Source organism: Alternaria rosae, assembly GCF_020736505.1.
Source record: "Alternaria rosae strain MPI-PUGE-AT-0040 chromosome Unknown BKA58scaffold_3, whole genome shotgun sequence".
Lineage (NCBI taxonomy): Eukaryota > Fungi > Ascomycota > Dothideomycetes > Pleosporales > Pleosporaceae > Alternaria > Alternaria rosae.
Window position 1 is genome coordinate 830,940 of NW_025763572.1, and position 27,021 is coordinate 857,960.

At 52.5% G+C, this 27,021-nt stretch overlaps 13 protein-coding genes across 13 annotated transcripts; 6 read left to right on the plus strand and 7 right to left on the minus strand.

Annotated features, from left to right (window-relative positions):
* Positions 1-147: 147 nt before the first annotated feature.
* Positions 148-2,365, plus strand: BKA58DRAFT_437319 (maltose O-acetyltransferase; the record flags this gene model as incomplete). Its single annotated transcript, XM_046173483.1, has 5 exons — positions 148-792; positions 838-916; positions 966-1,455; positions 1,585-2,257; positions 2,312-2,365. The coding sequence occupies 5 exons, from the start codon at positions 148-150 to the stop codon at positions 2,363-2,365; spliced, it is 1,941 nt and encodes a 646-aa protein (XP_046027313.1).
* Positions 2,366-2,921: 556 nt separating this feature from the next.
* BKA58DRAFT_379636 (mitochondrial 54S ribosomal protein YmL9) lies at positions 2,922-4,319 on the plus strand. The gene is made up of 3 exons (XM_046169826.1): positions 2,922-3,582; positions 3,661-3,874; positions 3,928-4,319. Exons 1-3 carry the CDS (start codon positions 2,962-2,964, stop codon positions 4,086-4,088), a joined length of 996 nt encoding a protein of 331 aa, XP_046027314.1. The 5' UTR covers positions 2,922-2,961; the 3' UTR covers positions 4,089-4,319.
* On the minus strand, positions 4,320-6,134 carry BKA58DRAFT_379637 (uncharacterized protein). The gene has a single exon (XM_046169827.1). It carries the CDS (start codon positions 6,002-6,004, stop codon positions 4,373-4,375), a length of 1,632 nt encoding a protein of 543 aa, XP_046027315.1. The 5' UTR covers positions 6,005-6,134; the 3' UTR covers positions 4,320-4,372.
* A 1,120-nt stretch (positions 6,135-7,254) lies between these two features.
* BKA58DRAFT_437322 (pectin lyase A precursor) lies at positions 7,255-8,441 on the plus strand (the record flags this gene model as incomplete). Its single annotated transcript, XM_046173484.1, has 2 exons — positions 7,255-7,351; positions 7,402-8,441. The coding sequence occupies 2 exons, from the start codon at positions 7,255-7,257 to the stop codon at positions 8,439-8,441; spliced, it is 1,137 nt and encodes a 378-aa protein (XP_046027316.1).
* A 1,925-nt stretch (positions 8,442-10,366) lies between these two features.
* BKA58DRAFT_119467 (uncharacterized protein) lies at positions 10,367-11,806 on the plus strand. The gene is made up of 3 exons (XM_046164127.1): positions 10,367-10,988; positions 11,037-11,291; positions 11,342-11,806. The coding sequence occupies exons 1-3, from the start codon at positions 10,668-10,670 to the stop codon at positions 11,477-11,479; spliced, it is 714 nt and encodes a 237-aa protein (XP_046027317.1). The 5' UTR covers positions 10,367-10,667; the 3' UTR covers positions 11,480-11,806.
* BKA58DRAFT_119479 (uncharacterized protein) lies at positions 11,733-13,336 on the plus strand. The gene is made up of 4 exons (XM_046164128.1): positions 11,733-12,482; positions 12,530-12,719; positions 12,770-12,968; positions 13,021-13,336. Exons 1-4 carry the CDS (start codon positions 12,134-12,136, stop codon positions 13,162-13,164), a joined length of 882 nt encoding a protein of 293 aa, XP_046027318.1. The 5' UTR covers positions 11,733-12,133; the 3' UTR covers positions 13,165-13,336.
* Positions 13,337-13,341: 5 nt separating this feature from the next.
* BKA58DRAFT_427921 (amidase signature domain-containing protein) lies at positions 13,342-15,259 on the minus strand (the record flags this gene model as incomplete). Its single annotated transcript, XM_046172996.1, has 2 exons — positions 13,342-14,463; positions 14,639-15,259. The coding sequence occupies 2 exons, from the start codon at positions 15,257-15,259 to the stop codon at positions 13,459-13,461; spliced, it is 1,626 nt and encodes a 541-aa protein (XP_046027319.1). The 3' UTR covers positions 13,342-13,458.
* A 279-nt stretch (positions 15,260-15,538) lies between these two features.
* BKA58DRAFT_418900 (uncharacterized protein) lies at positions 15,539-16,789 on the minus strand (the record flags this gene model as incomplete). The annotated part of the gene is made up of 6 exons (XM_046172691.1): positions 15,539-15,814; positions 15,862-15,986; positions 16,043-16,146; positions 16,195-16,340; positions 16,441-16,468; positions 16,536-16,789. The coding sequence occupies 6 exons, from the start codon at positions 16,787-16,789 to the stop codon at positions 15,608-15,610; spliced, it is 864 nt and encodes a 287-aa protein (XP_046027320.1). The 3' UTR covers positions 15,539-15,607.
* A 363-nt stretch (positions 16,790-17,152) lies between these two features.
* BKA58DRAFT_119538 (uncharacterized protein) lies at positions 17,153-18,824 on the minus strand. Its single transcript, XM_046164131.1, has 5 exons — positions 18,157-18,824; positions 17,895-18,105; positions 17,741-17,841; positions 17,557-17,687; positions 17,153-17,499 (listed from the first exon to the last, which is right to left on the minus strand). The coding sequence occupies exons 1-5, from the start codon at positions 18,509-18,511 to the stop codon at positions 17,320-17,322; spliced, it is 978 nt and encodes a 325-aa protein (XP_046027321.1). The 5' UTR covers positions 18,512-18,824; the 3' UTR covers positions 17,153-17,319.
* On the minus strand, positions 18,701-20,164 carry BKA58DRAFT_119500 (uncharacterized protein). Its single transcript, XM_046164129.1, has 4 exons — positions 19,629-20,164; positions 19,381-19,573; positions 19,231-19,331; positions 18,701-19,177 (listed from the first exon to the last, which is right to left on the minus strand). Exons 1-4 carry the CDS (start codon positions 19,978-19,980, stop codon positions 18,891-18,893), a joined length of 933 nt encoding a protein of 310 aa, XP_046027322.1. The 5' UTR covers positions 19,981-20,164; the 3' UTR covers positions 18,701-18,890.
* Positions 20,165-20,913: 749 nt separating this feature from the next.
* On the minus strand, positions 20,914-21,914 carry BKA58DRAFT_311958 (tethering factor for nuclear proteasome sts1; the record flags this gene model as incomplete). The annotated part of the gene is made up of 2 exons (XM_046167355.1): positions 20,914-21,773; positions 21,839-21,914. 2 exons carry the CDS (start codon positions 21,912-21,914, stop codon positions 20,914-20,916), a joined length of 936 nt encoding a protein of 311 aa, XP_046027323.1.
* A 399-nt stretch (positions 21,915-22,313) lies between these two features.
* BKA58DRAFT_119503 (ATP-dependent RNA helicase DOB1) lies at positions 22,314-26,080 on the minus strand. The gene is made up of 5 exons (XM_046164130.1): positions 25,282-26,080; positions 24,083-25,235; positions 23,444-24,033; positions 22,834-23,396; positions 22,314-22,782 (listed from the first exon to the last, which is right to left on the minus strand). Exons 1-5 carry the CDS (start codon positions 25,972-25,974, stop codon positions 22,602-22,604), a joined length of 3,180 nt encoding a protein of 1,059 aa, XP_046027324.1. The 5' UTR covers positions 25,975-26,080; the 3' UTR covers positions 22,314-22,601.
* Positions 26,081-26,174: 94 nt separating this feature from the next.
* On the plus strand, positions 26,175-26,961 carry BKA58DRAFT_379652 (cytochrome c oxidase subunit VIIc). Its single transcript, XM_046169828.1, has 4 exons — positions 26,175-26,221; positions 26,269-26,446; positions 26,494-26,526; positions 26,589-26,961. The coding sequence occupies exons 2-4, from the start codon at positions 26,269-26,271 to the stop codon at positions 26,612-26,614; spliced, it is 237 nt and encodes a 78-aa protein (XP_046027325.1). The 5' UTR covers positions 26,175-26,221; the 3' UTR covers positions 26,615-26,961.
* Positions 26,962-27,021: the final 60 nt, after the last annotated feature.

Below are 27,021 nucleotides of genomic sequence, written 5' to 3' on the forward strand. Positions count from 1 at the left end.
AAGATTGTCACTGCAAACCATCTCAAGACCCCAACGAGACACACAGATTATGGTCGCTGGACACCCTCCCCGTAGCCCACCGTAAATTCGACTTGACTCTGTAGACTATCCAGCCTTGACCCCCAGCTCTGATATCTCGCCTTGGACATGTCGACCATACTGCATATGCCCGCCTTTAATTCCGCTCCCCATGGCCCTGCGTTTACTTCCGTCAACGGTCGATTGTCTCTAAGCCCGCCCGACGAGAAGAAGACAGCCGTTGCCGCCAAACCTGCTGCTTGGAGTCCCGTCTCTCCAGATCCTGAGCCTCAACATCACTCTCGCTCCCCAGAGAGCGACACGAGTTCGTCCACTGTTGGCAGTGGAGATCGATCCCCTGATAGTTCAGACAAGACAAGGTCGTCTCCTGAAAACCCAAACAAGAGGAGGCGCTCCGGCTCCGAAGAAGACGCCTACGGCCAACACAGCCCTGATCAGAAGACCGCTGGCCCCAGGCAACTTCCACTTCCATACCAGCCCTTGAACCGCAACACAACCTTGAGCATGGAAGCCCCTCCGCTACCGACTCTGCCTCCACTAGGTCGTCCAGACGCCGAACGACGCTGGCAAACCGAACCCCGTGAACTGCCTCACGCAGCCCATCAGCATTTCCAACACCGTGAACCGCATCCTATCGAACACACCCGCACCAATGACATGTCTCCTGAGTCGCAGTCTCTTAGCCGTGACATGATCGAAGAGACTGAGTTCACGCGGGCTGGTGTACAGGTCGAGCTCAAGAAGCGGAAACGAGTACGTGCCCTGAGCCTACCCCCTGACCAATACTAACTTCCACAGCAATTCGCCAACCGCACCAAGACTGGCTGTGGAACATGCCGTAGAAGGAAGAAGAAGTGCGACGAGGCCAAACCAGAGTGTACGTTTGAAAATGGCTTCCTGTTCTGACCCAGTCTGACCTCTAGCAGGCAATAACTGCACACGCGGTGGCTTCGTTTGTGAAGGCTATGCCAACAAGGTACCTTGGCCGAAGAATGGACCAGCCAAACAACCTGCACTGATAGCCAAGGAGAAGTACGCTGCCTACCCAACGTGCCCAACTTGTCAAGAAAAGCACACTCCTCACTGCGGACAATCTCACAGCACTGAATCATCATACCCACCGCCTGAGATGCATTCAGCCAACGGTATCGATCGCAAGTCATGGAAACCCTGGGGCGACCCTGCGCCTGCACCGCCATCACTTCGAGCTACCTACCAGCCAGAGGTGCCGCCGCCACCACCACCATCAGTACAGTATATGCAACCTGCGGTCAACCACTACGAGAGGCCTTCAAGCCTGGACCATAGACCTGTATCTCAACAGCAACAGCAGCCTCACCACAGTTCCCGTGGTTATCACCATGCTCCGCCAAGCACGACTCACCTCGCTATCAATACTGCTGTCCCTACTACTATGTGAGTATCTTCTCTCAGTTCAGAACCAACCGGATTCTTAACAACTATCCCATATCGGATTGTGCTTATCATTTGTGTTTGAATTTGAACTCGGATGCACTCGGATATTATCAGCTAATACGTTTCTAGGGCCGCCAAGCCTATTCAACAGCTGCATGTGGGACCGCATCCGCCACCTCCCGCACCACCAACATCCTTGCCACCTACGCGGTCACCGACGCGCTATGCCTCGTCGTCTTCATCGACCACGTACAGGTCTGAAAAAGACAAGATGCTTGCGGGAGAGCCATTCAATCCCTTTGACAAGGTTCTAATGCAAGAGCGTCATTGGAGCGCGCAAGCACAATTTCGATTCAACACCAACGTCAACCCCTCCAACGTTCTATCAAGTGGAACGGTCGACTACTTTTTCACCGAGATCCTGGTTGCGGGTAGGAAAAGTGGTGAAGTGAGACGTATCGACAGTCATATGGGTAAGAACTGTCATGTAGCGACGCCCTTTGCTTGCGACTACGGCTACCACCTGAGTTTGGGGGAAAATATCGTCATCGGCGCTGATTGTCGTTTTCATGACTCGGCGAGGATTGCCATCGGAAGGAACTGCAAGATTGGGGTTCGAGTCACTATACAGACTCTGAAGACGCCTACTGATACCAAATCCCTAAAAGGCAGCAACGGCACAGAGGTTGCGCAAGAGGTCCTTATCGGGGAGAACGTGTACATTGGTGATAACTGCATGATCGCGGCTGGCGTCCAGATTGGTCCTAACACGATAGTGCGTCCGGGTTCTGTGGTTTTAAGCGTAAGTTCATCACCCCCATATTAGTTCAAGCATGTTTATACTGACCTCGCGTAGTCTTTTCCCGCCAATTGCGTCGTCCAAGGGAACCCCGCCACTAGTGTTCTCTAAGTTGTTAAGTATGACAAAATCCTGCGTCTCTACTGTCTTCTTAGACGTTTCGTTGCGCTGAGATGCGGGGGTCGAGTTAACCTATTTGATATGGGTCATGTATGTCACATTAAGCGCCACTGTGTGGTGCAGGAGTTTTGGCGTTTCTACAACCTGGAGGATACCCATTGCTAAAATTTCTTGCTATTTATGGAGAGAGGAGAGAGACCAGTATATAGTGGTGCGTTGAGCACGGGTGGTATCTGACTTGTATAGTCTCCTTGTATCTTGGTACCTTGCGCCTGCAGGACATGGCTCTAAAAGCTCAAAAACATAACATCTCCTACACGCGGTCGCTTTCACCCCTAACTACAATTCGCTGAACAGATGTGCTGTATTCACCTGCTTGCGGGTTGACATACATGTTCCATGACTGTGATTACTCCACCATGATTTACTAGTGTATATTGAGCCTAGCTCAGATCTTGACTGTGAACCAGACTACACGTGCGCAACATGGTCCGTGCGCCGAATCTGAGCTTCAGACCGGGAATCTCAAAATATCCGCGGCGAACAAGCCAGCGCCGCATCACCAACGCAACAACACCACGATCACAATGCCGCCCAAAGCGCCCCTCAATTGGGGCTTACTACCGCCCTCCTTCCTTCTCCCCTCATCAGCGCGCTCCCTCCTCCAGCAAAATGCGCAACAAATATCCTCAAGACCCGTCATCGCATACACATCGATCCGAACCATAAAATCCACATTCACACCCAAACCCGACCGCTTCGCACACCACCCTACGCGAGAAGCCCTCACCAGCACATCAACCGCAGCACTCGAGCGAAAAGCCCACAGCACGCCCCTGCGAACCGGTCTACTCGCCTTGAAAAAGGGCATGACATCCATCTACGAACCCGAAACAGGGAAGCGCACAGCATGCACAGTTCTGCAACTCGACCGCAATGAAGTTGTGGCGCACAAGCGGAGAGACAAGAACGGGTACTGGGCTGTGCAAATCGGCGCTGGGCAGAAAGAAGCGCGGAATGTGACAAGGCCTATGTTGGGACATTTTGCGGGTGCGGGCGTGAGTCCCAAGAGGTGGGTTGTTGAGTTCAAGGTTAAGGATGAGGAGGGGCTGGGTGTCGGTGTGGGGGAGATGGTGGGCGCGGGGTGGTTTACAAAGGGCCAGTGGGTGGATGTTAAGGCGATAAGTAGGGGGATGGGATTCGCTGGTGTAAGTTCTGAATTTCTGTTTGTGCATGAGGACGGGTGATGCTAGTTGGGATGGAATGCTAACAGGAAACGTGTTCAGGGCATGAAACGGCACGGCTTCGGTGGTCAACCAGCTTCTCACGGTCAATCGCTCATGCATCGTGGTATGGGTTCTGCCGGAGGTTCACAGGGCTCAGGTTCGCGTGTGCTGCCTGGAAAGCGTATGCCGGGTAACATGGGAAACGAGAGTGTGACGGTGAAGAACTTGAGGGTGCTGCAGGTTGATGAGCCGAATGGTATCGTGGTTGTTCAAGGTATGAGAGGCAAAGTCGGATTACATGAGTTGGTGCTAACAGCGTATTTGCAGGTTGCGTTCCTGGACCAAAGAACCAGATCATCCGTGTTCAGGATGCGAGGGGGAAGCCATGGCCGAAGGGCCCTATGTCGACGGCTGAACTCAAGCCAGAGCAAGTTTTGGCTGAGGCGGGTGTACCTGATGCTACGGAGGCGACGACAGTCAGTGCCTAGAGATATATAAATTAGAGGAGGGAGGAGGCACTGTACCATACGACAGGACAAGGTACTTTGGTTTAGATGTGGAGCGGCATGTATTTGGCGAACCAGCACGAGTGTACGAGTATGTATACGTTATGTTTGCGGTAGGTGAGGTGTTGACACAATGGTAGTGGTGCCGTTCCGCCACACCTAGGAATGAAATAAGAAAGAACCATCATATTACCAAGTCATTACACATTTACATCGTTTCGTCAAGCTTCATCTCCTCGTCCTCATGCACTTTACACCCACCACCATTACCACATCTTCCCATACGGCCTACCGCCAGTGCCTGCCCTCTCAACACCAGCAACCCTAGCACCCCAACTATCCTTCTCACAAACATCACTCCGCCCATCTATGCTAGAAGCGTAGTCACTTCCCTCTGCCACGCCATTACCACCCCCACTAATACGCTCATCATCCTCACTATCACTAGGAAGATAGTCACTCCCCTCCGCAACACCATTATCATCACTATCACCCCTGTACCTCACATTCCCCCTTCGATGTCTGATAGGTGTACTACGAACAGGAGATGACGCATATGGGCTCCTATTTCTTCCGCCCCTTACTGGCTCATAGGGACTCCTACTTCGACTCCTGCTCACGCTCCGGAAGGCGCCAGGCATGGGCGCGTAGTCACTGCCGCTATCACGGTGCCGTCGGTATATAGCTGGAGGTGGTGAGGGTACTCTGGGGGGTGGCGAAGAGTAGTCTTCTGAGTCTACGGCTGTGGGTACGCGAGAGAGGCGATCGGAGTGTGAGGTACTGGGGAGAGAGGCTATGTCGGAGTAAGTGGCATGGTCGTCATTGTCTGAGTATGTGGAACCGCGTCGGTGGCGCGAGTGGTCTACATGTTTTGGAGGAGGAGGAGGAGCCGAAAAGCTGCTGGCATTGTGGGAGAAGCTGTCCGGGCAGTGTGAACTGGGCCAGGGGTATCGTGGGTCTAGATTCCTTACACGAGGCTCGCGATGGTTGCGGCGGCTATCCTCCTCTAACCGGTGGTAAGCTTCTTCTGAATCCCTCCAACGAGTACGGTCGCTATGGTGTCTTTCTCGGTAATTGTGTGGACTTGGCGCGTAGTCATCTTCATCATCTCGCTCAGGCTCTGGGTGCTGCCTGGAAAAGCTATCTTGGCGATTCCTTGGGCCGTCATCGCTGTAAGATTCGGTGTCGGACCGATCCGTGCTATGATTGTGGAGCTTTTCGAAGCGGTCGAGAAATTGCTTTGCTTCGCGGTAGTTCTCATGTTCCCTAGGGTTTAGACGGTGGGGTTGGCTGAAGGAATCACTGTTGCCCCAGCCTGCTTTCACCCTCCGATCTTCGGACTTGGCTTTAGGATGAGGAGCGTAGTCTGAGGGGGGACTATCACTGTAGTTCTCTGGAGGAGAAGGGCGGATTGGTGAGCCATTGCCCAAGGAATCGTCAGTGGAACGGTCATCGTAGCGAGACCGACGATTTCTCCAAGCATCTTTCTTTACTTCAGGCGTGGCTATGTAATCTTCGTCAGACTGAGAATCTTGTGCAATGCAGTCTGGATCTGGAGACTGAGCCCTGTACTGTGGCCGCCCAGACGGTCGTGGTGGGTGCCTCGGGTGAGGCTGTGAGAAACCGTACACGTCCCTTGTTTCTCTCTTCTGCGTAGCGTATTCGGAATCCATAGCCCGATTCACATATCGCCTATGATTGGGGGGTAAACCTTCGTTGAACCCACGGCGTGGGGTGTCGTAGTCCGAGCTCAAATCTGTGGGCGACGAGACGTAGTTTTCTGGACGATGGGTATCCCGGTAACTACGCGGGACTTGGCTACTATATCTCGGTGCTGCGCGGTAGGAGCTGCTCTCTTTTTGACGGCTTCGGCTGCTCTTGTGTGGTTGATCCCACATGCTGCTGGGAACCGCGTGGAAGCCTCACAGTCCAGTGATTAGTCGACGTTGAGCTGCGTAATCGGATTATGCAGTCTCGCAGAGGAGAGGTTCAGGCTTCGAGTCGCTTCATTTCGTTGTCGTGGCTAACTACTGGAGAGTAGGGAAAGGCGTCATGCAGAACCACGTGGTGGGCGTCTAGCCGCAAGTAAAACGCGCTAGTGTCGCGATTGGACCCAGCCTCACCAGTTCGCCATCTCCCATGCTTTACCACCACCACCACCACCACATTCTGTCCGTGCGATGTTGTCTCCCACTACCCGTTCTATAGCCGGGAAGTAAACTTAACGATGTAAACTTTGCGCATCCACCAAACCGGGAATCTGTGGTGGATGGCGCGCTTGCTGACCGTGACAGATGACAGCGCTAACTGATCGCATCACTACTGCAACCAACGGTATTCGCAATGAACAACAACGATTCAGGGAATCCTTGATTAGTCTTGTGTTCTTCTCTTGTTCGTCACATTTCATCTCTCGTCAGCCTTGCGTTCGCGGACAAACCTGGTTGCTGGCTTGCAGATTCCACCTATCGGAACAATCACTCCTATGGAACCCTGGGATTTCGCAAAGCTCAGCCTCATGAGCCACAGACCAGGTCTTCTACCTCCCGCAAGGGGCAGTCCTCTCATCTTATGTCGGATAAGCTTAATCAATATGTTTCCAGCGATTCAGGCCCGTGCACGGTTTTGTGGAGCTAGTGGCTGCCCTGTTATGTTCATGAAACGACAACAGCGGGACTGCCGGGACTAGACTCGTTGCGAAGCTACATCCGCAACGCGATTCTGTTTGTAAACGCCCGTCGAGCTACCTATCCATGGATGCATGAGCACCAAACTACGCACTGTCGACCTGTTCATGACTCTTTGGTGGTGGAAGTTGCTTTCCGCACGCTCCAGGCACTGGTATGCGCGTCCTGGCTTCTGGTAGCGATTCGAATTGTCCGATACCCACTGCCGTCGGTGATGAACGGCGTCAAAGGGTCCAGGTGCATGCTCGAAAGAAACATACCCCCGTAGGTAGAGTGAGTGGGGCGTGCTTCAAACACCAGCCAAGAATCCTACGAGATATAAAGGAACGGGTCAGCCACCGGATATCATATCATCCAATTCTTAGTATCGCTCTCTCATCTTCTTATCCATCACCTGTCATTCTTTTCAGCAAACTGTGTTTGCTATCCATTCTTTATCTTTGACTCGATAACTTTTCACTATGAAGTACTCACTCTTCGTCGCCGTTGTTACGGCTTTCGCTTCCAGCGTCAACGCAGCTGATGCCGTCAAGGGCGCTGCTGAGGGTTTCGCCAAGGGTAAGTGTAGTGCGCAGTGTGCACCTCCGATTTATACTAACACTTCTCAGGTGTAACTGGTGGTGGCAACGCCGCACCTGTCTACCCAACTAGCACCGCACAGCTCATCAGCTACCTCGGCGACGCTTCTCCTCGCACCATCGTCCTCACCAAGACTTTCGACTTCACTGGTACTGAGGGTAAGGCTACCTCCTCCGGTTGCCGCCCATGGGGTACCGGCGCCGGCTGCCAGATCGCCATCAACCAGAACGGATGGTGCGACAACTACCAGGCCAGCTCTCCCAAGGTCGGCAGCATCACCTACGACAAGGCTGGTGTGCTCGGTATTACCGTCAAGAGCAACAAGTCCATCATCGGGCAAGGCAGCAAGGGTGTCATCAAGGGCAAGGGTCTCCGCATGAACGGCGGCGTTAAGAACATCATTATCCAGAACATCCGCATTACTGAGATCAACCCTCAATACGTCTGGGGTGGTGATGCCATCACCGTGGACGGCGCCGACATGATCTGGATTGACCACGTCACCACCGACCTGATCGCCCGCCAGCACATTGTCCTCGGTAACACCGCTTCCGGCCGTGTCTCCATCACCAACAACGAAATCAACGGTGCCACCGCCTGGTCTGCTACCTGCGACTCCCACCACTACTGGGGCATGTACTTCACCGGCGCCAACGACATGGTCACCCTCAAGGGCAACTACATCCACCACACCTCCGGCCGCTCGCCCAAGGTTGCTGGTAACACTCTCCTCCACGCTGTCAACAACTACTTCTACGCCAACTCCCAGCACGCTTTCGAGGCCGACTCTGGCGCTAAGATCATCGCTGAGGGCAACGTCTTCCAGAACGTCAAGGCTGCTGCTCAGGCTGGTCTCCCCGGCAAGGTCTTCGCTGTTGGCAACAACGGCGCTGCCTGCAAGTCTGCCATGGGTCGCAACTGCGAGCCCAACGTTTACGGTAGCTCTGGTGCTCTTTCTGGCTCTGACACCAGCATTCTCGCTGGCATGAAAGGCAAGAACATTGCCGCTGCCGGCACCGCTGCCAGCGCTAAGAACGTCCAGCAGTCTGCTGGTTACGGAAAGATCTAAGCGATTCTGATAGAGTCAGCTGTTGCTCAGGGGATTGTGGATTCATCTGTTCTTGTAAATACCTTTTATTACTTCGTATATATCTTTCCGAGTTGGAAATTTGTTATTTCTCCATTATCGAACATGTCTTTGTGCTTTGTGACTTTCGCGTGTTGCGGAGATGGTACTTGGAAACCCTTCTGCGACGTTGTGCTATTAACCGTTTGTTCCACACGCAATTGTAGGTCAAGGTGAAGGCAAAGTCTTTCTTTGCACTAGGGGTGAAATGTCATTGTGAGGCGTGTCGGCTGTGCCTCTCAATGTCTTGATTCGACTGCGCTACTAGGACTCTTTGCTCCCTCCACCACACAACAACTCTACTTGGAAATAAAATTCCATAAAACGAACCTAGCGACACCGAGCTGATATCATGTCATTCCCGGGCCATTATACCCCGTCTGCCTTTCTTCTGCGCAACGGTGAGGATTGCAACATCATGTAAGACATGTATACCCATCGAATTGCTCATTGCGAACAACACACAAGTGGTAGACGTAACCAGTTGATTTCCCCGCCCTTGAAACTTCCAGTCGAGCTTCGGGTCAAGATCTACGCGTACACACATCTGCCAATTCCAGTGTCTACGTTTCGCTATACGAACCCAGTGCCACTTCTCGGCGACCCCCACCAAATTCTGCAGCTCTATTCCACGTGTTACGTCAGATCAAGTATGAGGCATTTTCTGTCTTCATCAGTACTTGCACCTTCGATATTACCTCCTGTTGGTTCTGGGATAGGCTGGTGAGGGTTGTGGGAACTCACAACCTCAAGCTCATAACCTCGCTGTTGGTCGGGCCGCATTCTATGTGCAGCCTTATAGAGGATATGGAGATACCTGATTGGGAGTTGCTCCAATCGCTACGGCATGTGAGTGTGCTCGTTCCCGCGCACAAGAGACATGTGCTGGAGATTTACCTGTCCGCAATACGATCGCACCTGTCTAGGGAGATACCAGGTGTCACTGTTCAGCTGGCCGAACGAAGCTATGATTCGGACCCCGCTAGAGAACGTACGTCTTCGGGATCCAGTTCGCGAGAGAGGCTGGAATTTAAGAGAGCACATTTGGGCGTGGAAGTGGCCAGTTAGTCAAAGAGCCTAAAACCCAAAGTCTGTGCTTTTGATGTTGTAATTCGGCCGGCGGAGGAACGCCGGAATGGTACTGGGGTGGCTGTGTTACATGTCAAGTCTAGCGAGACTGGCCATTCGGGGCAAGTGTATTCCAAGAGCCGTGGGTCGACGATTCCGATGCAAGAATTGCCTAAACATACTGTCCATATCATGTCGACAGTGCAGTGAGGCACCTGTTACTTGACGTGCATTACTTTGAAGGAACAATACGATGCAAGTGTAAAAGATGGTGTTGGCTCGAGGATGTAGCGCCGCCTAGACTGTGAAGCACGTGCCCTTACTGCGTCATCAACAGTGCAAATATCTCGAGGCTGGTCGTGCCAACCACGCAACCCCAGTTTCCCCGCTGCGTACCTGCATTTAACGTTGAGCCAAAAGTGGTGATGTATGTGCGCAATGGGCTATGGTGTCGGATGGCCCGGCAAATCAGCAAGTACGTGAGTCTTGGCAATACCATCCACGGAACTCGGCTCGCTTCCTCACGGGGCCATGATGACGTTGTTCAACTCCAACTAGAGCTACGTCCCTGGGAACATTGCCAATCATAGACGAATCTTCTTTACGCCCAGCCAGGCGACCAGCGGCGCGGACATGAAGCGCGTCCTTTCAGTTGTCAGAGGCCTCGGAGTCACTGCCGATTATGCGGTGAAGGCCGCGGCGCGAGTGGCTGGGACGCTATACAAACACGGCAGATACATCAGACGGATTCACGGCGCAGGCGGCGAGGGCCTCTGAAAGACAATCGCGCGACAGGAAGGCTCTCATGATGTCCAGTCGTTCTGAGTATTGCTATTGTCACGTCGATCACGCATAGCGCAGCCTAATACTGTCTGACATTGGCGGTGCGAAAGGCGGGTCATGATGAGCGCCGAGCCCCGGACAAGCTTTTAGACATCCGCACTGGTAGTTGGAACGGCGCAGCAGGGAACGGACGAGCGTCGCGCCTTATTTTAGGTAGGGCCATGCCCATGTCTTTACGGGCTGCCATTCCGCTTTCTGGAATCCGGCGATCTCTTTCAACGTCCTTCCCCGGTGTAGGACCGACTCCCAAACGACAACATGCTACGATATGACAGTATCCTCAAATTCGCCCTCGTCCCGTCGATCATCTTTCTCCTTCTATCCGTGGTCTCGGTGGCGTTGACAACGCATTATTGGATCCTCACAGACTGGGTTATTCCTCGAGGTATCAAAGTAGTAACGAGCGAGTTCAATGACCGACTGCAACAATACGTCGTCGATGACACGATTGTCTATTTCAGAGAGGCGCCAACAGATGCCACCATTGTCTCCGGATGTTTGAATCTGACGGCGGCCGTGGTGGCTCTTATTGCTTGGAGTACGTTGCGGAAACCGGACATGGACTCGCAGTACAATAGTGTACGTATCGCGATCCCAACATGAATGACCCCAATTAATTTCCAGTAGAGCACACGTCGCTTCTGGATGCTCAGCATTGTTGTCACCACAATTGCTGGGTCTGCCACGGCTATCGCAGCTGTCGTGCTTCACTACACTGAACGAGGCGACGATAAGTGGGGCTGCACTTCCGAAAGGCTCATGATGAGTGGTCAAATGAACACCAACGTATACTGTACGCGCGAGATGGCAACCTGCAATTACCAACCGGGTTTTATCCCAAGGGGAGACCGTGAAAATGCCAGCGTAGCATGTGCCGAGGCGGTCAGTTACAAAGAAGTACGTTGCGACACAGCTCACTAACATCATCATAGGTCACCGTCAAGTGGTTGCAGATCGTACTGGCCGTTAACGCGCTGATACTGCTAGTGATGTTCTCTTTGCAAGCATTTTTCCGAAGAAAGTCACGACAGGCACGACTGAATGAACCAGTACCGGAGGAAAAGATGTAATGCGGCTGACATCCTATTACCGGTTCGACACTTACGATACGATCACGAGAATTTATGACACGTTCTTTCGCTATTCATTTTCACTCAAGCGTTGCATTATTGGAGTTTAGGCTACGGCCTCGGAACATTCTTTTGTAGCGGACGATAGTTTCTAGGACGAGACGGGCGGGTACATTACTTCATCGTCTCGCGCAGTCTAATGTCAGAACGGCCGTTGAGGTAAACATACTTCTGTATAGTGTGGGCTCCATATATCATAACGTACCTGGATATACACATATGCTTATACTATCGGAGGTATGCATACCAAAAGTGTACCCTGGAAGTATACGCTGCGCTGAAAATGTTCCTGTAAGAGATGGAAAGGCACTGTATACCTTCAGGGTCAACTTTGGTGTGACGTTCAGTGCAAGGAGAGCGGCGTTTGCAGGCTACACGTTGACCAGATCAAAGGTCAGACAAACAGGTGAGGTGAGCGGTGAAGACGGCGAGGACAGTGTTGCGTCCTGCCTTCCTCTTGGGCATGAAGCACGTGGCTGCTTACGTACTCACTGCTCCTTCCCCCAGCAATACAGTTTGTTTGGTGACAGAGCGTGATTTAGGCAACCTTTTTTTCCTCTGACTCCCCTTCACCACAGCCACGAAACTCTTGTCATGGCACCCCATTCCCTCTTCCCCAAGCTCGAGGCGACCGTCCTCGTGGATGGCCGCCCCGTCAAAGAACATACTGACCAGGAAGACGCTAACTCCGAAAGCAAGGTCGTCTACATCGAGGCCGAAGCGGGCGAGCAATTTGGCGTTCGATTCTTCATCCCCGGCTACGTCTTCGACCACCACAGCATCAAGGTCATTGTCAACATTGACGGTGTTGACATGCGCAAGTTCATCTTCGAGAAGCACAAGTACAACCTCTACGGCATCTCAAGACAGGTCAATGACAGCAGCGCGCTTATCGGTCACAAATATGTCGGCCAGTGCTTCCGCTTCGCTGAGCTCAACACTTGTAAGTCTAGCCAGTCAGTATTGGTGCCATGCCGCTAACAAGCCCAGACGACGAGAACCACGAGATCGACCACGAGCTTTGGAAGCAGCTGAAATGGACTGGCAACATCTCAATCACTTTCCATCGGGTCACTAACGTACGCCTCGCCCGCGGGTGGAAGAACGTACCGTCTATGAGAGAGTACGATGAGGTCCCTGAGAAGGCACTGAAAGGCTCGTCTGTCTCGCACAAGACGACGTATGCATAGCATGACCTCTCTCTTTGTAAAGCGCTAACAGTTCTGGCAGCCTGGACCCGCTGCACCGCATTGCACCCGTCACGTTCATGGATGCAGATTATGTCGACAGCCCTTCTCGCCCTCTTGCTGAGATTGAGTTCCGGTACCGGTCCAAGCAAGCTCTCAAGTATCTGTCTATCATCCCTCGCACGCCTAGCCCGGAGCCCGTCAAGGAAGATTTGTTGGAGGAGCAGGTACAGAAGATCTACGTAGGTTCCCTCATTACGTCCTATCAGGACACGAGCTTACAGAATACCGCAGCTCAAGCACGAGGAGACCCAGGCTCGTAAGCGCGACCATCCCGATGACGACTATGAATACGAAGACGTGGAGATGGTAGAGGAGCGACCCGCGAAGCGACGTTGCTTCCCCACCAGCACCGACGAAGTTATATCGCTTGACTGAGGACACTTCGAAGGCACATTATGGCATCGTACAGCAGGCAGCGCGTATGGAATGCTGAATACGGAGCATTCACTGGATACAAAGTTTTCACTGAAACAGTACCGTGAACTACAAGCAGGCTCATCTACCGCCCGGGTTCATGTTCACTAGCATAGCATCGGATACTGAGAGTTTCATCTTGAATCGGTTCTCACATCTACCACCATTGGTATTCTCCTTGGTGTTATTCTTTGTTCCCATATCTACCGTGCCAACCCTCTACAGTTCCCGTGCTCTTTACCTAACAGCCAGAGTTCAAGGCCCTGCGGTAACCCCAACCCTAGCCTCCGCATCTACATACGACATCAGCGTCTCTCTAACATTCGTCAACCGCTCTAACACATGCCCGACTCTAACCATATCCTCATCCTTCGTCGCCCGCCCAAAAATATACGCCGAGAACGGTATCCCAGGCGCCAAATTAACCAATTCATTCCTCGCGTCCTTCTCCACGGGCGTATCCCGTGGGAAGGCACCTATCGGCACACTCATAACCGGACTCCCCGCTTTCGCAGCAAAGCTCTGCATAGTAACACTTAATGTTGGCACAAGCATAACATCACAGCATTTTCTAGAAAGCGCTGCTTCGATACCACCTTCATCTGTGTAGTACTCGTCTCTCGCCAGCATGGTCTTGTAAAGCAGATTGTTCGGATCAGAAGCCAGCGCCCTCTCCAGACCCTCGACGTTGCGCTGGGGATACTGCTCCTCTGGGTGTCCTTTTGTGAATTTAATGACGTCTTCGAGGTTACGTGCGTTGTGCGGGTTTGTAGCGAGAGAAGAAAGGTATTCGTTTATCGCAATCCTCATGTCTGTGTTTATAATGATGTCTTTTGCTTCTTGTGGGAGAGCTTCCCAGCTCTTAGCTCCGGTGACGTGGACGCTACGGATAATGGTTGCGCCGGCGCTTTCTAACAACTTGAGCGTCCTTTCGAATGCTGTCTTCTTGCACTCAGGTAGGTTTTGCATGTCGGACAGGGAACTGGGGATGCCGGTTCGGATGCCGTGGAGGTGGGGAATTGAATTTGCGGTGCTGAGGTCTTGGACTATTTTCTGTTTTGTCGGAGAGGGAAGATGGTCGCTATGTTGGACTAGACCGATGAGAAGGAGAGACGCATCCGATACTGTTCGCGTGAGGATACCAACGGTGTCTAACCTCTTCGATGCGTGAATGAGGTCTGCGGAGGAGAGAAGATTACGCGTTGGCTTGAAGCCTATGATACCGGATTTCTCGGCCGGAGAGACGATCGAATAGCATGTCTGTATTATGTTAGCTTGGATCACTAAAGGCTGCACCTCATACAAGAAAAAAACTGAACAGCTCTGCAGACTACATCGAGATCACAACAGGCAAATTAGGTGACCTAGCATCGATGTAGGCTCCAGGGTGTTGAGTCTTTTCCTACGTTGACGTGGCTGTGTGAAAGTAACGTACCTCTGTTCCCAAAGCTGCGAAACACATCCCCAGCGCAACAGCTACAGCACAGCCGCCTGAACTCCCACTTGCTTTCATACCAGGATAGTATATACCTGTTGTCTGACCTCCTCTTCCACTCCAGCCCGAGCACCCGCTCGTTGAGCGGAAACCAGCCCACTCGGCCATGTTTCCCTTGCCCAATATCACCATTCCTGCTTTTCGCACGGCGCTTACTACGTCGGCTTCGCGAGACGGTTTGGCTCCGACTAAGGCCATGCTACCGCATGTCGTGGATGTAGCGTCCAAAGTGGGTATGTTGTCTTTTAGTAAGATGGGTATGCCGTGGAGGGGTCCTCGAGGGCCTTTTGAGAGTCGCTCGGCATCGAGGTGTTGGGCGGTGGATGTAGCATCGGGGTTTATTTCTGCCACGGCATGGAATGTGGGGTTTGTTTCGCGAATTCTATCTAGACAGGCTGACGTCAGGTCGACGGCTGTGAAAAAGCGGGTTTGATAGCCATTTTGGATTGTGGGGAGCGTGAGGTGGTCTAGACGTGGGATGTTGGTGGGTGTGTTGGTGGGTTTGTTGGTGGGTGTGCTGGCAGACCTGCTGGCCAGTACGTCGAGGTATTGGGGTGACATTTCTGCGGTTGTTCTAAACCTGTTACTGTGCAAATTGTTTTGATATCGCTGACGTGGTGGGAACTTTATGTGTTCAAAAGGTTCGCTGTGCACTCTACTGCTTTCTCACTGGGCCTTGGAGGTCTGTTGTGGCCCTTTTGTCGTACATATACTGCGTAAAGCTACAGTGTTCTTGAATCTGACTGAACATTGACACCCGTCATTCACGACCAATGCGAATGTCTGAGTGGCATGAAGACATCGATATTGATACTTAGACCCGTAAATTCATCATGTATTGCAGCTTGATCTCGTGAAAACTTCCTAGATGGGTGCCATGTCGGCCTCCACGGGCTCCTTTCGCATATCTCAGTCCAATACGATGACCGCATTCATATCGCTTGGCATCTGTCTAACGCGTTCAAGCTTCCTCTTCTTGCGCAGATCGACTGAACGTATCTCGATGAAGTCATCGTCGCAAGCTCCGACCCGGCTACCGACGTTGTGGTCGTCGCCTGCCATAGTTGAGGTGTCGGAAAGCTCGCGCTTCATGTGTACACGGGTCTCTTCTTGATCCTAGTTCATGTTAGCATGTACAAGGCAAGTCACGGAGACTATCTTACTCTGAAGCGCCTGACGATAGCTTCTAGTTGTTCCCGGTTCAACTGTCCGAGCACCATGTCGTCGCTGTCGAGAACGTCGATTGGTTCAGGCGTACGTTCGATTATGTAAAGGTCTTTGAGCGCAGCTATAATTTCCATAATCAGTGTTTGCTTGATGTTGACCCATATCTACGATGCTTACCAAGAGAGCGATAGTAGAAGTGGAATGTTGCAAACGGTTCTCCGCCATCAGCATAATCCGCATCGTAGTACTGAATCTCTTCCGTGGGCTCTGTCTCTCCGAGGCTGCGACTATGTTAGCTCATCGTAACATCCAGGTTGAGTCATACGTACACTGCCTGATGCGACAGCGACTCGCCCTTGATGGCTTTCTCGTTGACCATATCCAGCTTCTCCAGCTCTTTCTGTACGAAGGCCATCTTCGGGTTGCGTCTTGCGTTGTCGAGGAAATAGAACTCGCAGGTTATGATGCCAATAGGCTACAGCTTGCTCTTTAGGTCTTCTGGAATGCGCCCCTCGCTGTACTCTCCTGCACCCCGTTAGTATACTGTCAGTCTGAGGAAGATGAAGATGACTTACTGATATCAAGCGGCGAGAAGCGATAGTGCTGTGTGAACCAGTTCTTACCATCGTTCGATATAGTTCCAGAGCTGACGTGACAATTTGCGTCGTACAACTCGTCGGGGCGAATAAGCGGCTCATCGACATCCTTGCCGTCGATGGTGACGATCATGGACACAGGGCGGTCGATAGGGAAAGGCGCCTTGAAGGAGTAGTGGATTTCGAAAGTTGAGTCTGACTTTGCTTCGATGTAGCTTTCTGAAGTAGCTTCCGATACGGTAGTATGGCGGTCGATGTACTCGCGGAGCGGGTTGCCATCAACTTGGACTTGAACTTCGAGCCCGGGGGCCTCATCGATGACTGCCATTGGGGAAGGTATGATGGTAGTGCGATATGAGAGAAGGAATGATGGTAAAATGAAGCCGCGATAGATCTACGATGCGTAGAATATGGTAGAGGCATGTCCTAGAAAGAAGGCTTCACCTCAACTGGATTTGTCGGTGCTGGAGGGCGGAAGCCGAGGTGAAGGCGGGTATTGGCAACTGAGAGACGATATCCCTAAGGGTTCTAGGCTTCGACGCGTCACGAAAATAACGCGCTCCATTACAAGAGGTGAACGTGGCTATCGCGTTGGTGATTCCTTCCCTTCGAATGACCTGAGATTCGACGCAGATTTCCAGCACCCCAAATAAACGAGCGGAGTAGAACGAAGAGGCAGGATGTAAAGACACGCATGAATAGATGGTTACGGAATGAATAATCGTCCGATAATGCTACCAGCATTGCCCCCAATGATGATGACCTAGCGATGGTGTCTAATTCTCCAGCCCTAGGATGCGCCAGAATGACTGAGAATGGCACAGTCATATAATCATAGAGCCTGAATGTCGAATACGCTCAATCATCCAGAGCCACGACCTCGTCATCAGGACCAGGAGCGCGGCGTATCTTCTTCGCAATCGGATGTGCCGGCTGGCTGCCGATCCACTCGACCTCATCACCAACTAGGGTATCTTCACTGCCTTCTCGCTCTTTGTCGCGTTCGCGCTTGATAGCGATTGCTTTCTGATTCTTCTCCTGTTTGACGGTCAGTAAAAGACGAAGCACATGCTTTCAAGATGTGGTGCGACTTACGCGCATACGTCTAACCACCGCCCTCAGCTCCTCCTCGGTCATGTCTTCTGGATCCCTATCTTCGGCATCTGACTCTGGCTCCGGGTAAGGACTTGGGTTGCGCGGAATAACGCCCATGGACTTAAGTGCATCTGGGTGACTGTCAGCTATCATTACAACTTGGCTATGTATGCGTGTGACTGACTGGTCGATCTGTAATAGAAGGTGAACGTTGCGAAAGGCTCGTTTTCAGTCGTCTTGACCTCGTTGTAAGTGATGGTATCACGCTGCTTAGGTGCTGTAAGACTGGCGGCTATGTCAGCGATCATCCTTCCTCGTGATGTGTGGAAAGAACGTACCTAGTTTGATGAGACAGTTGATCGCCCTGCATCGCAGACGCCTTGTGCAATGCTTTCTCGCTGAGAGCATCAAAGTCGTTGATAGCAAGCTGAAGTACTTCTGCCGGCGTCACTGCTTCCATATGCTCGATGAAGTAGAAGTAGAGCACAATGCGGCCAATGGGTGAAAGCCGATCCGCGAGGTCTTGAGTCATTTGAGTATTGATCTTGTCTTCGCTTTGTTAGCGGCCGTTATAATGGATATCGAGACAAAAGAGCTCACTGGTTCTCAGCTCAGCGAATTGAAAGCCCTGGGTAAAGCTGTGCCCGCCAATCGACGAAGTGGATCGTGAGCAAATGTATCCCTCGCAATCTTCCTTCCCACCCCACTCGACAAATGGAGCTTGCACGTAGTTACCGTCTAGCAATACATCCATTTGCACTGCCGAGTGCCGGCTCAAAGGCGGACGAAACAGATAGCGAATGGAGAAGTTGCCAGCTAGCGGCGCTCCGATATACCTGGTTGCAGAGGTCGCAGTGTCATCATCTTCGATTATTCCATGTTCGTACTCTGTTAGTGCTGTCCCGTCGACCTCGATAGTGACTTGAAGACCTGGTATATCTGTTGCGATGGCCATGGCGTTGGATTGAAGAGAGAAGAGAAGAACCTGCGAGCGACTGAGTAGACAATGTCTCTAGGGACTGATTAGAGGGGTCAGCCACAAGGATCGTGCTCGCTTGAGGCTCGCAGTTGCTCAGGTGAGAGAGGTGACCAATCTACAAGCCCATAAAACAACTGATAAAGACGCTGGAATGAAGAAATTGGAACTAGTCCTTGCTTGTACTCAAGGTGACTACGGTGAAACCACTCCGCGGTATTTTGCGCTGAAGTCAGTCCGTAACGCCTTGTGTATACGCCAGCAACCAGAACGGCGCCGCAAACAGCTAGAGAGCCTTCGAAAGAACGACAGAAAAGCCAGAATCTGCCACGACCAAGGCACAGGCACCGACCCTTCTCTATGTTAGATCGATGATCTCGGCACCATTCTCATCGAGAATAATGGGAAGCCGTCTGCGCTTGGCAGACACGAAAGTAACGTCGTCGTCTGGATCCTCGCTGATGATGGTGCTGCTTCGTTCCCGTTTGACACCCTCTCGCTTGATGACTGGAGCGGCGTCCCTCTGCCCACGCTGGAGACGAATGAGCTCGCGAGATTCTTCCAAGGTGAGTGTGTTGACGTCGCGTTCTTCGAGCGGTACCGGGCTAGGGGTTCGTGGGATGATGAGGAGGGATTTGAGAGCAGCTAGATGGAATCGGTATTAGCAGGAATACAGCGACCACGAAAGGCTAACACACCTCTGGAGCGATACTTGAACGTGAACTCCGCGAATGGCGATTCCTCGACCTTGGTAGTTCTACATGTACTGTAAGACTGGCCGACTTCTCGTGCGCCGTAGCTAGTCACAAGATAAGCATTTGGGAATATTGGAACAAGAGCTTACTGACGTAGCCTGATGGGATAGCGCGCTGCCTTTGAGGGCTTTCTCTGGCACAACACTGAGACTCTCCTTGTTTTGCACTGTATCTGCTGGGGTTGATGCTGCGGTAGCTGTCACCCAGTAGAAGCGTACAGATATGACTCCCACTTTATGGAGCTTCTTCTTTAGTGAGTCCTCGAATGCGCGTGGATCGCCGTCATCTAAAGTAAGAGTCAGCAATTGATCCATTCAAGAAAGAGAGAAAGACGGAATCACCAATTTCGAGCTGGGAGAAACAGAACTTTCGCAAAAAGTATTCGCCCTTTTCGAATTCCCGCAATCCCTTGAAGTAATACATGTTGTTCCAGCGAATAGAATTGCCAGGGTTGAAGACAGCGGAATCGGCATACTCCCCGTCAAGACATAATTCTACCAACATGGCGTGACGTATGCTGAACCCAGGGGAGAAGCAGTATTTGACTTCGAAGTTGTCACCACACGAAGCTTCGATGTACTTTGTAACTTCATGCTGACCCCCTTGATCGTCGTCGTCGACGTGCTCCTCCAGTGGAACACCCGTAACGAATACCTCGACCTTGAGTGCAGGCAAGCGTTTGGTGATAGCCATCTCGACTTGATGGCAGGCTGAACCTGAATACAAGCGAGAAGGGCGGTGGACGTTGAGAGTACAGGGAGACACGTAGCAACGCAAATGACAGCAAGAGAACTGCGGTGGTGAAGGTGAGGATGAGACGTAACGAGCGCAGCAAGCTGAAAGTGGAGGTGCGGCCTCAGGCCAAGGGTCGTGATTGCCGCCGTGGATTTGAGGCGCAGCGCTAACGCGCGCTGCCACGTGAAGGTGCCAAACAACACCTCAGAGGGAAAGAGTGCCCGGCCAAGAATACACCGGATGCATATCCTCGCGCGACGAACTCTAAAACAACCATGGATATCATGGTAGCCAGCGACGTTCAAGTACCGCGAGCACCATAGTCAAATGTCGATCAATATATACACAAAAAGGTCTATTCTTCTCCATACTCCAGTTGAATTCAGCTTTCCACCCACCTATATACCATCCATCCATTTCCATCCGCTATCCCAATCCCTCGCAGGGCTGAGCATGATCCTTCCTCTCCACCCAAAAGACAAAGTAAAAAAAAAAGAGTGCAATCCGTCGCCGCACGGTAACCCCTAAACCGGGTACATAACATGTAATAATGACAAAACATTACGCCCCCAAACAGGCGAAAACAGTAAAGCACAAAGATCAGAGGTTCGGGGTCTTCTTTGTAGTGGATGTCGCAGCCGTACCGGTACGCCAATGCAATGATGAACCACCTGCGAGATGCTGTTGTACGTGAACAAAGACCTAAAGGAAACGCTATGCAGTCGTTATCATGGGAATATGCCTCCATGCAATGGTATCATTCGCGGGTATGGATTAGGCCGTAATTGTTGGGAGATCGCCATGGTAGTAATGCTGTGATGAATGGGGAGTAGAGTGTGGTGGTATGGTGATGACGATCGATCGATGATCAAGGGGCGTTGCTGTGTCGATCTACCATGCGCCTATGCTTGCGGGAGAGCCAGTTCCGTAGTTTCCGCTCAGCAGCTGCTGGCGGATGGACATGGCATCGTTGGATCCGCCGGCGGCGGTATTGGGTGTCTCTGCGCCCATCCAGCCGAGTCCTCCGCGCAGCTCGTTGACTGCCTCCTGCATCTTTCCGCCCGAGATCTCATTGTGTTTCGCAATCTTCTGGTCCCACCCGCCGTATTGGAGCTGTATTCCTCCCGCCTTCTTCGCTGCCTCCTGGATGACTATCGCCCATGCCTTAGCCATCTCCTCGTACGCCTCTTGCTTGTGCCGGTTGTGTTGGTACGTATCCCAGTTGGGTAGACGATGGATGATCTCGGTGGCGCCGTCGAGGAAGGCGAGCGATGTGGCGGGCTGGTGTTCGTGCGGCGGGAGGAAGTGAGGTGTAAAGTCCTTGAGGGAGTCGAGCAGTTCATCAAGCTGTTGCCGCACCCTATTGTATGCATAGTCTGATGATGCACGGCCGCCAAAGGGGAAGGCTGCCTGGAACGCCGCCTCGTACTTTGACAGGACTTCCAACGTTGACTGTATGCTTGGCCGGGGCGCGGTTGTAACGACTTCGTTGCCGATGTCCGGGTGGCGCTGGCAAATGGACTGCAGCAGGTTGCGCATCTCGTCGGGGCTAAGGGTCTCGAGGAGGCGAGGGAGCGGGAGTGGGCGGCCGGAGATGTTGGTTCGCATGCGCTTCATGCCTCGCGGCGCGGGTCGTGGGAGTACGGCGGAAGATGTCGTGGGCGATGCACTCATGCGGTCGTCGTCTCCAGCGCTGCCATCGTCCTCGGCTTTCCGCTTGCGGCCAGTCATTGCGGCAGAAGGGGAGAAGACTGCGCGGGGGTGAAAGTTAGTGGCTGACATGAGTTGAGGTGTTGCGAGCAGCGAGTGGACGTACGGTTGCGGGAGGGAGAGCGGCGGTTATTGTTCAAGAGATGAGGGGGCGTGAATGTCTGCTGGTACTGCACACTCATGACGAGGAAAGGGCCCGCAAACGCAGTGATTTCGCACGCCTGCTTTGTTGGGAGCCGGATAGCGATGTCTGGGTGGTGATGCAATGGGCGGGCTCTCGTTGCGTCGGCCGTAGAGCGGTGTCGGGTGTTGTGTTGTTGCTGTGGTGGAGACAGCAGAGCCATACGAAGGCCCAAGAATATGCTAACAACCGGCAAGTCCGTGCACGCAACCAATCACGTCACATGTCATCGATGTCAACCACGATAATTGCCCTTTCATCTGGGGTTGAGGTTGGATTTTCTCGCCGTTTTTGCTTTGCCCGCAAAATCGCCCCTTCATGCCCAAACTTCGGGTGGTCCCTCGTGGAAAAAGAAACCTCGGCGGCTAGGGCGGCACTATCTATATCGCATCACGTATCACCATGCACGTCTGGAAAAATGTACGTGGGGGATCCTCAGCCATGGTGCAAGCCCACAGCATCAGATCAAGTGAATTTCTATCCAGGACGCATTAACGCTGTGCCCCTTCCTTGAGGTACACAGCGTCGAAAGCTCCTTGCGTGCGCCTGAGACAATGGCATGTCCGGTGGCGTTTTCATTCAACCGCATAAAGGAGAACGCCATGTGAGTGCCATACTTACCTGCTGAACGACGACGCTACCAAATACTCCCACCAATACCATAATATACAAGACATGCTATCACGCATTACAAGTACAGGGACTGGGCTGCGACCAAATCCCTGCGGACGAGCTCAAGTGCTGCAGTGAACTTTTGCTCAAGCTCTTCGCTTCCCATGACCTTGGAGGCCTGGGCCATTTGTCGAAGCAACTCTTCTAGTCGTCTGAACAGACGAATCAGACTTCCCTCGTACACATCGGTCATTTTGCTGCCCAAATGTTAGTTGCCGTTAATTGCGACGGTAACAAAGCGGACATACCATATCTGTGCGAATGTCGCACCCTTCGACCAGGCGTAGACAACCTCCATCAGCTCATACTTGAACGACTTGAGGTACTCTTCCTCGTTGACTGTCAGCTTGCTCTCTTGCGACATCTTGGCGATGACCCTAGCTTGCTGCTGGATCTCGCGGTATGGCTTGGCAAGCTCTTCTTTGAGCGCTGGTACTTCTTGCGTCTTCTCCTCGAAGATGAAACAGCTAAGACAAGCGACGCACTGCTCTGGCGTCAGCTCATTAAAGAAACGGTTGAAGAGCAGCTCGCTAAGCACGAGCTCATCACCAGTGCTGATTTCGCAAGCGACACGGGCCTTTAGCTGCACGACATCGGCTTCGTCGATGAAGCCGAGGCGTCGCAACACACGTTTCCTGCTCTTCAACTCGTCTAACTGGATGACCGACAAAGCGTTCGCAATCTCTTTCCTGATGTTCTTGATCTTCTCACCAATCGCAATCTTCTGCGCATATTGACTGTACAGCTCGGGTAGCCTAGGCGAGTTGTGGAGAGGGTTCGAGAGAAGACGGGACTCCAGTACTTCGATTTTCTGCACAGTATTAGACAAGAATGCAGATTCTTCATGTTGAAACTTACCCTTAGCAGCCTCTTGAAGCTGTCGTCTTTGATGCCCATGTTCTCGATCGGATCCAAGATAGCAATTCCGTCAGGGAAGCGCTTCTTGACCTCGCTCAGTGCTTTGCGAACATTGTTCCGCTGCTCTGTTGACTTGAGCTCGTTAGGCAGGAATACACGGAGATGACCAATTGATTCGATGCAATTCAGGACCACAGGGACAACCTCCATCTTGCCTTTGTCCCCCGCCGCAGGTGGGCGCACACCAGGCGGCAGGCCGTCGTTTGCCATTGGCACAAACTTGGTGTCGCTGCTGACTGGTAGTAGAACGTCGACAATGTAGGATTCTTGAGGTGGCAGAACTTCGCCCTTGTTAGCCTTGCGAGCGGTGTACGCTACAACAGCACCCCAGCCAAAGTCATATTCCTTGAATTTGATCTTTACTAATCGACCACCTTGCAGGAACTGCAAACAGTAGTTTGGCTGCATGATCACGTCACGCATGTCCTTGGTGTGGGTGTCCAGTTGCTGTCGCAAATTGTAGTAGTCCTTGATGGCCGGCTCGTCAACAATGTTGGTGTTCGCCTTTTCTTCTTCGAGCTTTTCAAGTTCTGTGGTAATGTTAGTATTTGCGATGGAACGCTATGCATGAGCACTTACGCTTCTCCAGGTTGGAGACACCCGCTGTACTCTGGAACTGGAAGAAACACCTCTCCAGCATGAACTCGGGGGAGATGCCTTCAACTCGCATGAGATTGAGAATCATGTTGTAGCCCAGATGGAAAGCTGAGTTGAGGTTATCCTGCTGACCGCGGACAATCTCCTTAGCCACAGCAGGCTCCATTTGCTCGCCAATCATCATGATGACAATACCGCGGTCATCGAGACCACGACGTCCAGCTCGACCGGACATCTGGATGAACTCAGAAGGTGTGACCCATCGCTGTGATACTCCGTCAAATTTGCGCACACTGGTAAAAACGACTGTCTTGGCCGGCATGTTCAATCCGATGGAGAAGGTTTCTGTCGCGAAAAGAACCTTGATCAGCCCTTCCTGGAACAAGATTTCGATGGTCTCCTTCAAGATAGGCAGAAGTCCGGAGTGGTGAACACCGATACCTCTCCGGAGAAGGGGGAGAATGTGCTGAATTTGGGGTAGTTGTCGGTCCTCCTCGGACAACATCTCGATGGCGCTGTTGAAGACCTTGGTCACCATGGCCTTTTCAGAATCGTCGTTGAAAGCGAGCGAGCTCATGGAGAGTGCGTAGTTCTCGCATTCCCTCTTACTGAAACTGAAGACAATGACCGGGTTGTAGCTCTTGACCATGATCATCTTGACAATCTTGTAAATATCCGTTTGGTCCTTGTTGCCGCCCGTGTTGGTCTTCTTGTCCTTGCCCTTGCCTTTACGCTTCGCCATGAAGTCCTTGGCCTCACTTCCGCCCTTGTCCGCGATGGAAGACATGGCTTTCTGGAAGTTCTCTTCGCGGAACACACCCTTTTCGTCTACCACCAAATGTATACCGTCGGCACCAGCGGGAAAGAAATAGTGCTGTAGCGGCGTCGGACGGAAATCGGTGTAGACGACGTGGCACGGCTGGCTATGGGTTTTGGTGATCCATTCGGCGAACTGCATGGCGTTGGGAATGGTGGCGGAGAGGAAGACGTAGCGGACCTTGTCCGGTAGGAGAATGATCGTCTCTTCCCAGACAACACCTCTTGACTTGTCGCGCAGGTAGTGAACTTCGTCGAACACGACCCAGGCTACTTCGCGCATAATCTCGGAACCTCTGTACAACATGGAGCGCAGAATCTGGATACGTCAGTCTTAATCAACCTCAAGCCCGTTCCGTACATACCTCCGTCGTCATGACCAGACAAGTTGCAGTGGGGTTGATGGTGACATCACCAGTCATCAGACCGACATCGCCAAACTCTGCCATAAACTCTCGGTACTTCTGGTTGCTGAGCGCCTTGATAGGACTGGTGTAGATGACTCGCTGATTGTTCTTGAGACATTGCGCAATAGCGTATTCTGCCACAACTGTCTTTCCGGCAGAGGTATGCGCTGATACCAGAACACTTTCGTTTCGCTGGATCGAGGCGATGGAGACCTGCTGAAAGGGATCTAGAGTAAAAGGCCACTCGCGCGCGGGCTCTGCGGGGGCCTTGTGCTCAGAGATGGGGACGTAGTCGTAGTCCGGAGGGAGTGCGACTTGATGGCGGACTTGATGCGAAAGCACCACTGCCTGACCTTCTTGCGACTGCGCTTGGAGACCCGCTGCGGCGGCCATTTCGCGCGTCTGCTCTGTCTCGAAATCGTCGGTAACTATAGGCTCGGGCTCATCGCGCTTCTGCTTCTTTTTCAGAGCCTGCGCGCTACTGTTGTCGTTCGTGGCCTCAGCTGACTCTGCAGGCGCATCAGCCATAGCAGTGTCAGCGACGGGTTCAGGCGACTTAACGGTGCCATTCGCCTGGCGCTTCTTGTTCTTCCGGGGCGCCGTGTCCTTGGAAGGGCCGCCCTCGAAGACGTCGAACATGTCGTCGTCCATGGTGGGTGGTTGATTTCACTCTGTTCGCGGTTGAGTGCGTTTGTCTTGCGGGGTTGTGTGGTAGATTAGACAGGCGGTTTTGACCTGTCGCGAAAGATTATAGAAGGCAAGCGCAACGGAGATCGAGAAACTTTGATGGTCCTTACTAAGCGGGTCATTGCCAAGACATGGCCGCCGTGGAAGCTGCAACTCATCGAACCACCGCGACCAGAACTCCGCAACCTCTCCACTCTACAACACAGACAAAGTACGCCCCAACTACACGCCAATTGCAACAACAGCTGACCTCCGTAGATGCTTGCCCGTGCTACTTTCCGCGCCGCCTCGGCCCCAACGCTCGTCGCCCGCCGCGGCTTCCAGTCCACCCGCGCCCAGTTCGCCAGCCCATACCACTACCCCGAGGGCCCACGCAGCAACTTGCCATTTGACCCGCTGAAGAGGGGCTTCGCCTTCAAGTACTGGGGATTTATGGGTACGCACTGGCGCGTCGCAATCACTGGGTTGTGCTAACATTCGCAGCCACCGGATTCTCCCTGCCATTCCTCCTTGCTGGTGAGGCGCCCGATTCGCTGATATACATTACGAGAAAACATCTAACAGAATCCCTACTACAGTCTGGCAGACAAAGAAGAACAAATAGATGCGGTCATTCGGAGCGTGGGCACGACACTGGACTATGGGAGGGATACGGGATTTGTAGAATATTGGAGGGTCGCTCGGAGACCTGTATAGACACCACAGCATCAATTTCATTGTCTGTCTTCCACCATGATCCAATGCATGCAGATTACAAGCCTCGATGCTACTCATTGGATACCTCGGTGGGTAAGAGCCGTCTCCTCAACCTCGAAATGAAGTACCGCAATTCTATTCTGCCAATATCTAGCACTGTATGAGAAGCATCATTGTCTGTGTAGATAGGTATCAGGGGGTGGACGAAGAGAGGACGCGATGCATCTGCAACACCTTGATGACGATGAGATGCGTTGCATTACTCTTCGGTAGAAGCTCGGCGCTAGCATCACCAAAAATTCGGAAGCGCGATTC

What these genes read in the sequence shown, in the direction of transcription:
- BKA58DRAFT_119479 (XM_046164128.1), top strand. Translation starts at nt 12,134, where the DNA reads ATGGCACCCCATTCCCTCTTCCCCAAGCTCGAGGCGACCGTCCTCGTG. An exon ending in CTTCGCTGAGCTCAACACTT is followed by an intron (nt 12,483 to 12,529) that starts GTAAGTCTAGCC and finishes TAACAAGCCCAG; the next exon opens with ACGACGAGAACCACGAGATC. An exon ending in AGCAGGTACAGAAGATCTAC is followed by an intron (nt 12,969 to 13,020) that starts GTAGGTTCCCTC and finishes AGAATACCGCAG; the next exon opens with CTCAAGCACGAGGAGACCCA.
- BKA58DRAFT_119503 (XM_046164130.1), bottom strand. Translation starts at nt 25,974, where the DNA reads ATGGACGACGACATGTTCGACGTCTTCGAGGGCGGCCCTTCCAAGGAC. An exon ending in GTCTGGTCATGACGACGGAG is followed by an intron (nt 25,236 to 25,281) that starts GTATGTACGGAA and finishes TGACGTATCCAG; the next exon opens with ATTCTGCGCTCCATGTTGTA. An exon ending in GCTTCAAGAGGCTGCTAAGG is followed by an intron (nt 23,397 to 23,443) that starts GTAAGTTTCAAC and finishes AATACTGTGCAG; the next exon opens with AAAATCGAAGTACTGGAGTC.
- BKA58DRAFT_379637 (XM_046169827.1), bottom strand. Translation starts at nt 6,004, where the DNA reads ATGTGGGATCAACCACACAAGAGCAGCCGAAGCCGTCAAAAAGAGAGC.
- BKA58DRAFT_119538 (XM_046164131.1), bottom strand. Translation starts at nt 18,511, where the DNA reads ATGGCCATCGCAACAGATATACCAGGTCTTCAAGTCACTATCGAGGTC. An exon ending in ATTCGCTGAGCTGAGAACCA is followed by an intron (nt 18,106 to 18,156) that starts GTGAGCTCTTTT and finishes AACAAAGCGAAG; the next exon opens with ACAAGATCAATACTCAAATG. An exon ending in CAACTGTCTCATCAAACTAG is followed by an intron (nt 17,842 to 17,894) that starts GTACGTTCTTTC and finishes CATAGCCGCCAG; the next exon opens with TCTTACAGCACCTAAGCAGC.
- BKA58DRAFT_119500 (XM_046164129.1), bottom strand. Translation starts at nt 19,980, where the DNA reads ATGGCTATCACCAAACGCTTGCCTGCACTCAAGGTCGAGGTATTCGTT. An exon ending in GCGCTATCCCATCAGGCTAC is followed by an intron (nt 19,332 to 19,380) that starts GTCAGTAAGCTC and finishes TCTTGTGACTAG; the next exon opens with CTACGGCGCACGAGAAGTCG. An exon ending in GTTCAAGTATCGCTCCAGAG is followed by an intron (nt 19,178 to 19,230) that starts GTGTGTTAGCCT and finishes GATTCCATCTAG; the next exon opens with CTGCTCTCAAATCCCTCCTC.
- BKA58DRAFT_379636 (XM_046169826.1), top strand. Translation starts at nt 2,962, where the DNA reads ATGCCGCCCAAAGCGCCCCTCAATTGGGGCTTACTACCGCCCTCCTTC. An exon ending in GGGGGATGGGATTCGCTGGT is followed by an intron (nt 3,583 to 3,660) that starts GTAAGTTCTGAA and finishes AAACGTGTTCAG; the next exon opens with GGCATGAAACGGCACGGCTT. An exon ending in TGGTATCGTGGTTGTTCAAG is followed by an intron (nt 3,875 to 3,927) that starts GTATGAGAGGCA and finishes GCGTATTTGCAG; the next exon opens with GTTGCGTTCCTGGACCAAAG.
- BKA58DRAFT_379652 (XM_046169828.1), top strand. Translation starts at nt 26,269, where the DNA reads ATGCTTGCCCGTGCTACTTTCCGCGCCGCCTCGGCCCCAACGCTCGTC. An exon ending in CAAGTACTGGGGATTTATGG is followed by an intron (nt 26,447 to 26,493) that starts GTACGCACTGGC and finishes TAACATTCGCAG; the next exon opens with CCACCGGATTCTCCCTGCCA. An exon ending in CCTGCCATTCCTCCTTGCTG is followed by an intron (nt 26,527 to 26,588) that starts GTGAGGCGCCCG and finishes TCCCTACTACAG; the next exon opens with TCTGGCAGACAAAGAAGAAC.
- BKA58DRAFT_119467 (XM_046164127.1), top strand. Translation starts at nt 10,668, where the DNA reads ATGCTACGATATGACAGTATCCTCAAATTCGCCCTCGTCCCGTCGATC. An exon ending in TGGACTCGCAGTACAATAGT is followed by an intron (nt 10,989 to 11,036) that starts GTACGTATCGCG and finishes AATTTCCAGTAG; the next exon opens with AGCACACGTCGCTTCTGGAT. An exon ending in GCGTAGCATGTGCCGAGGCG is followed by an intron (nt 11,292 to 11,341) that starts GTCAGTTACAAA and finishes ACATCATCATAG; the next exon opens with GTCACCGTCAAGTGGTTGCA.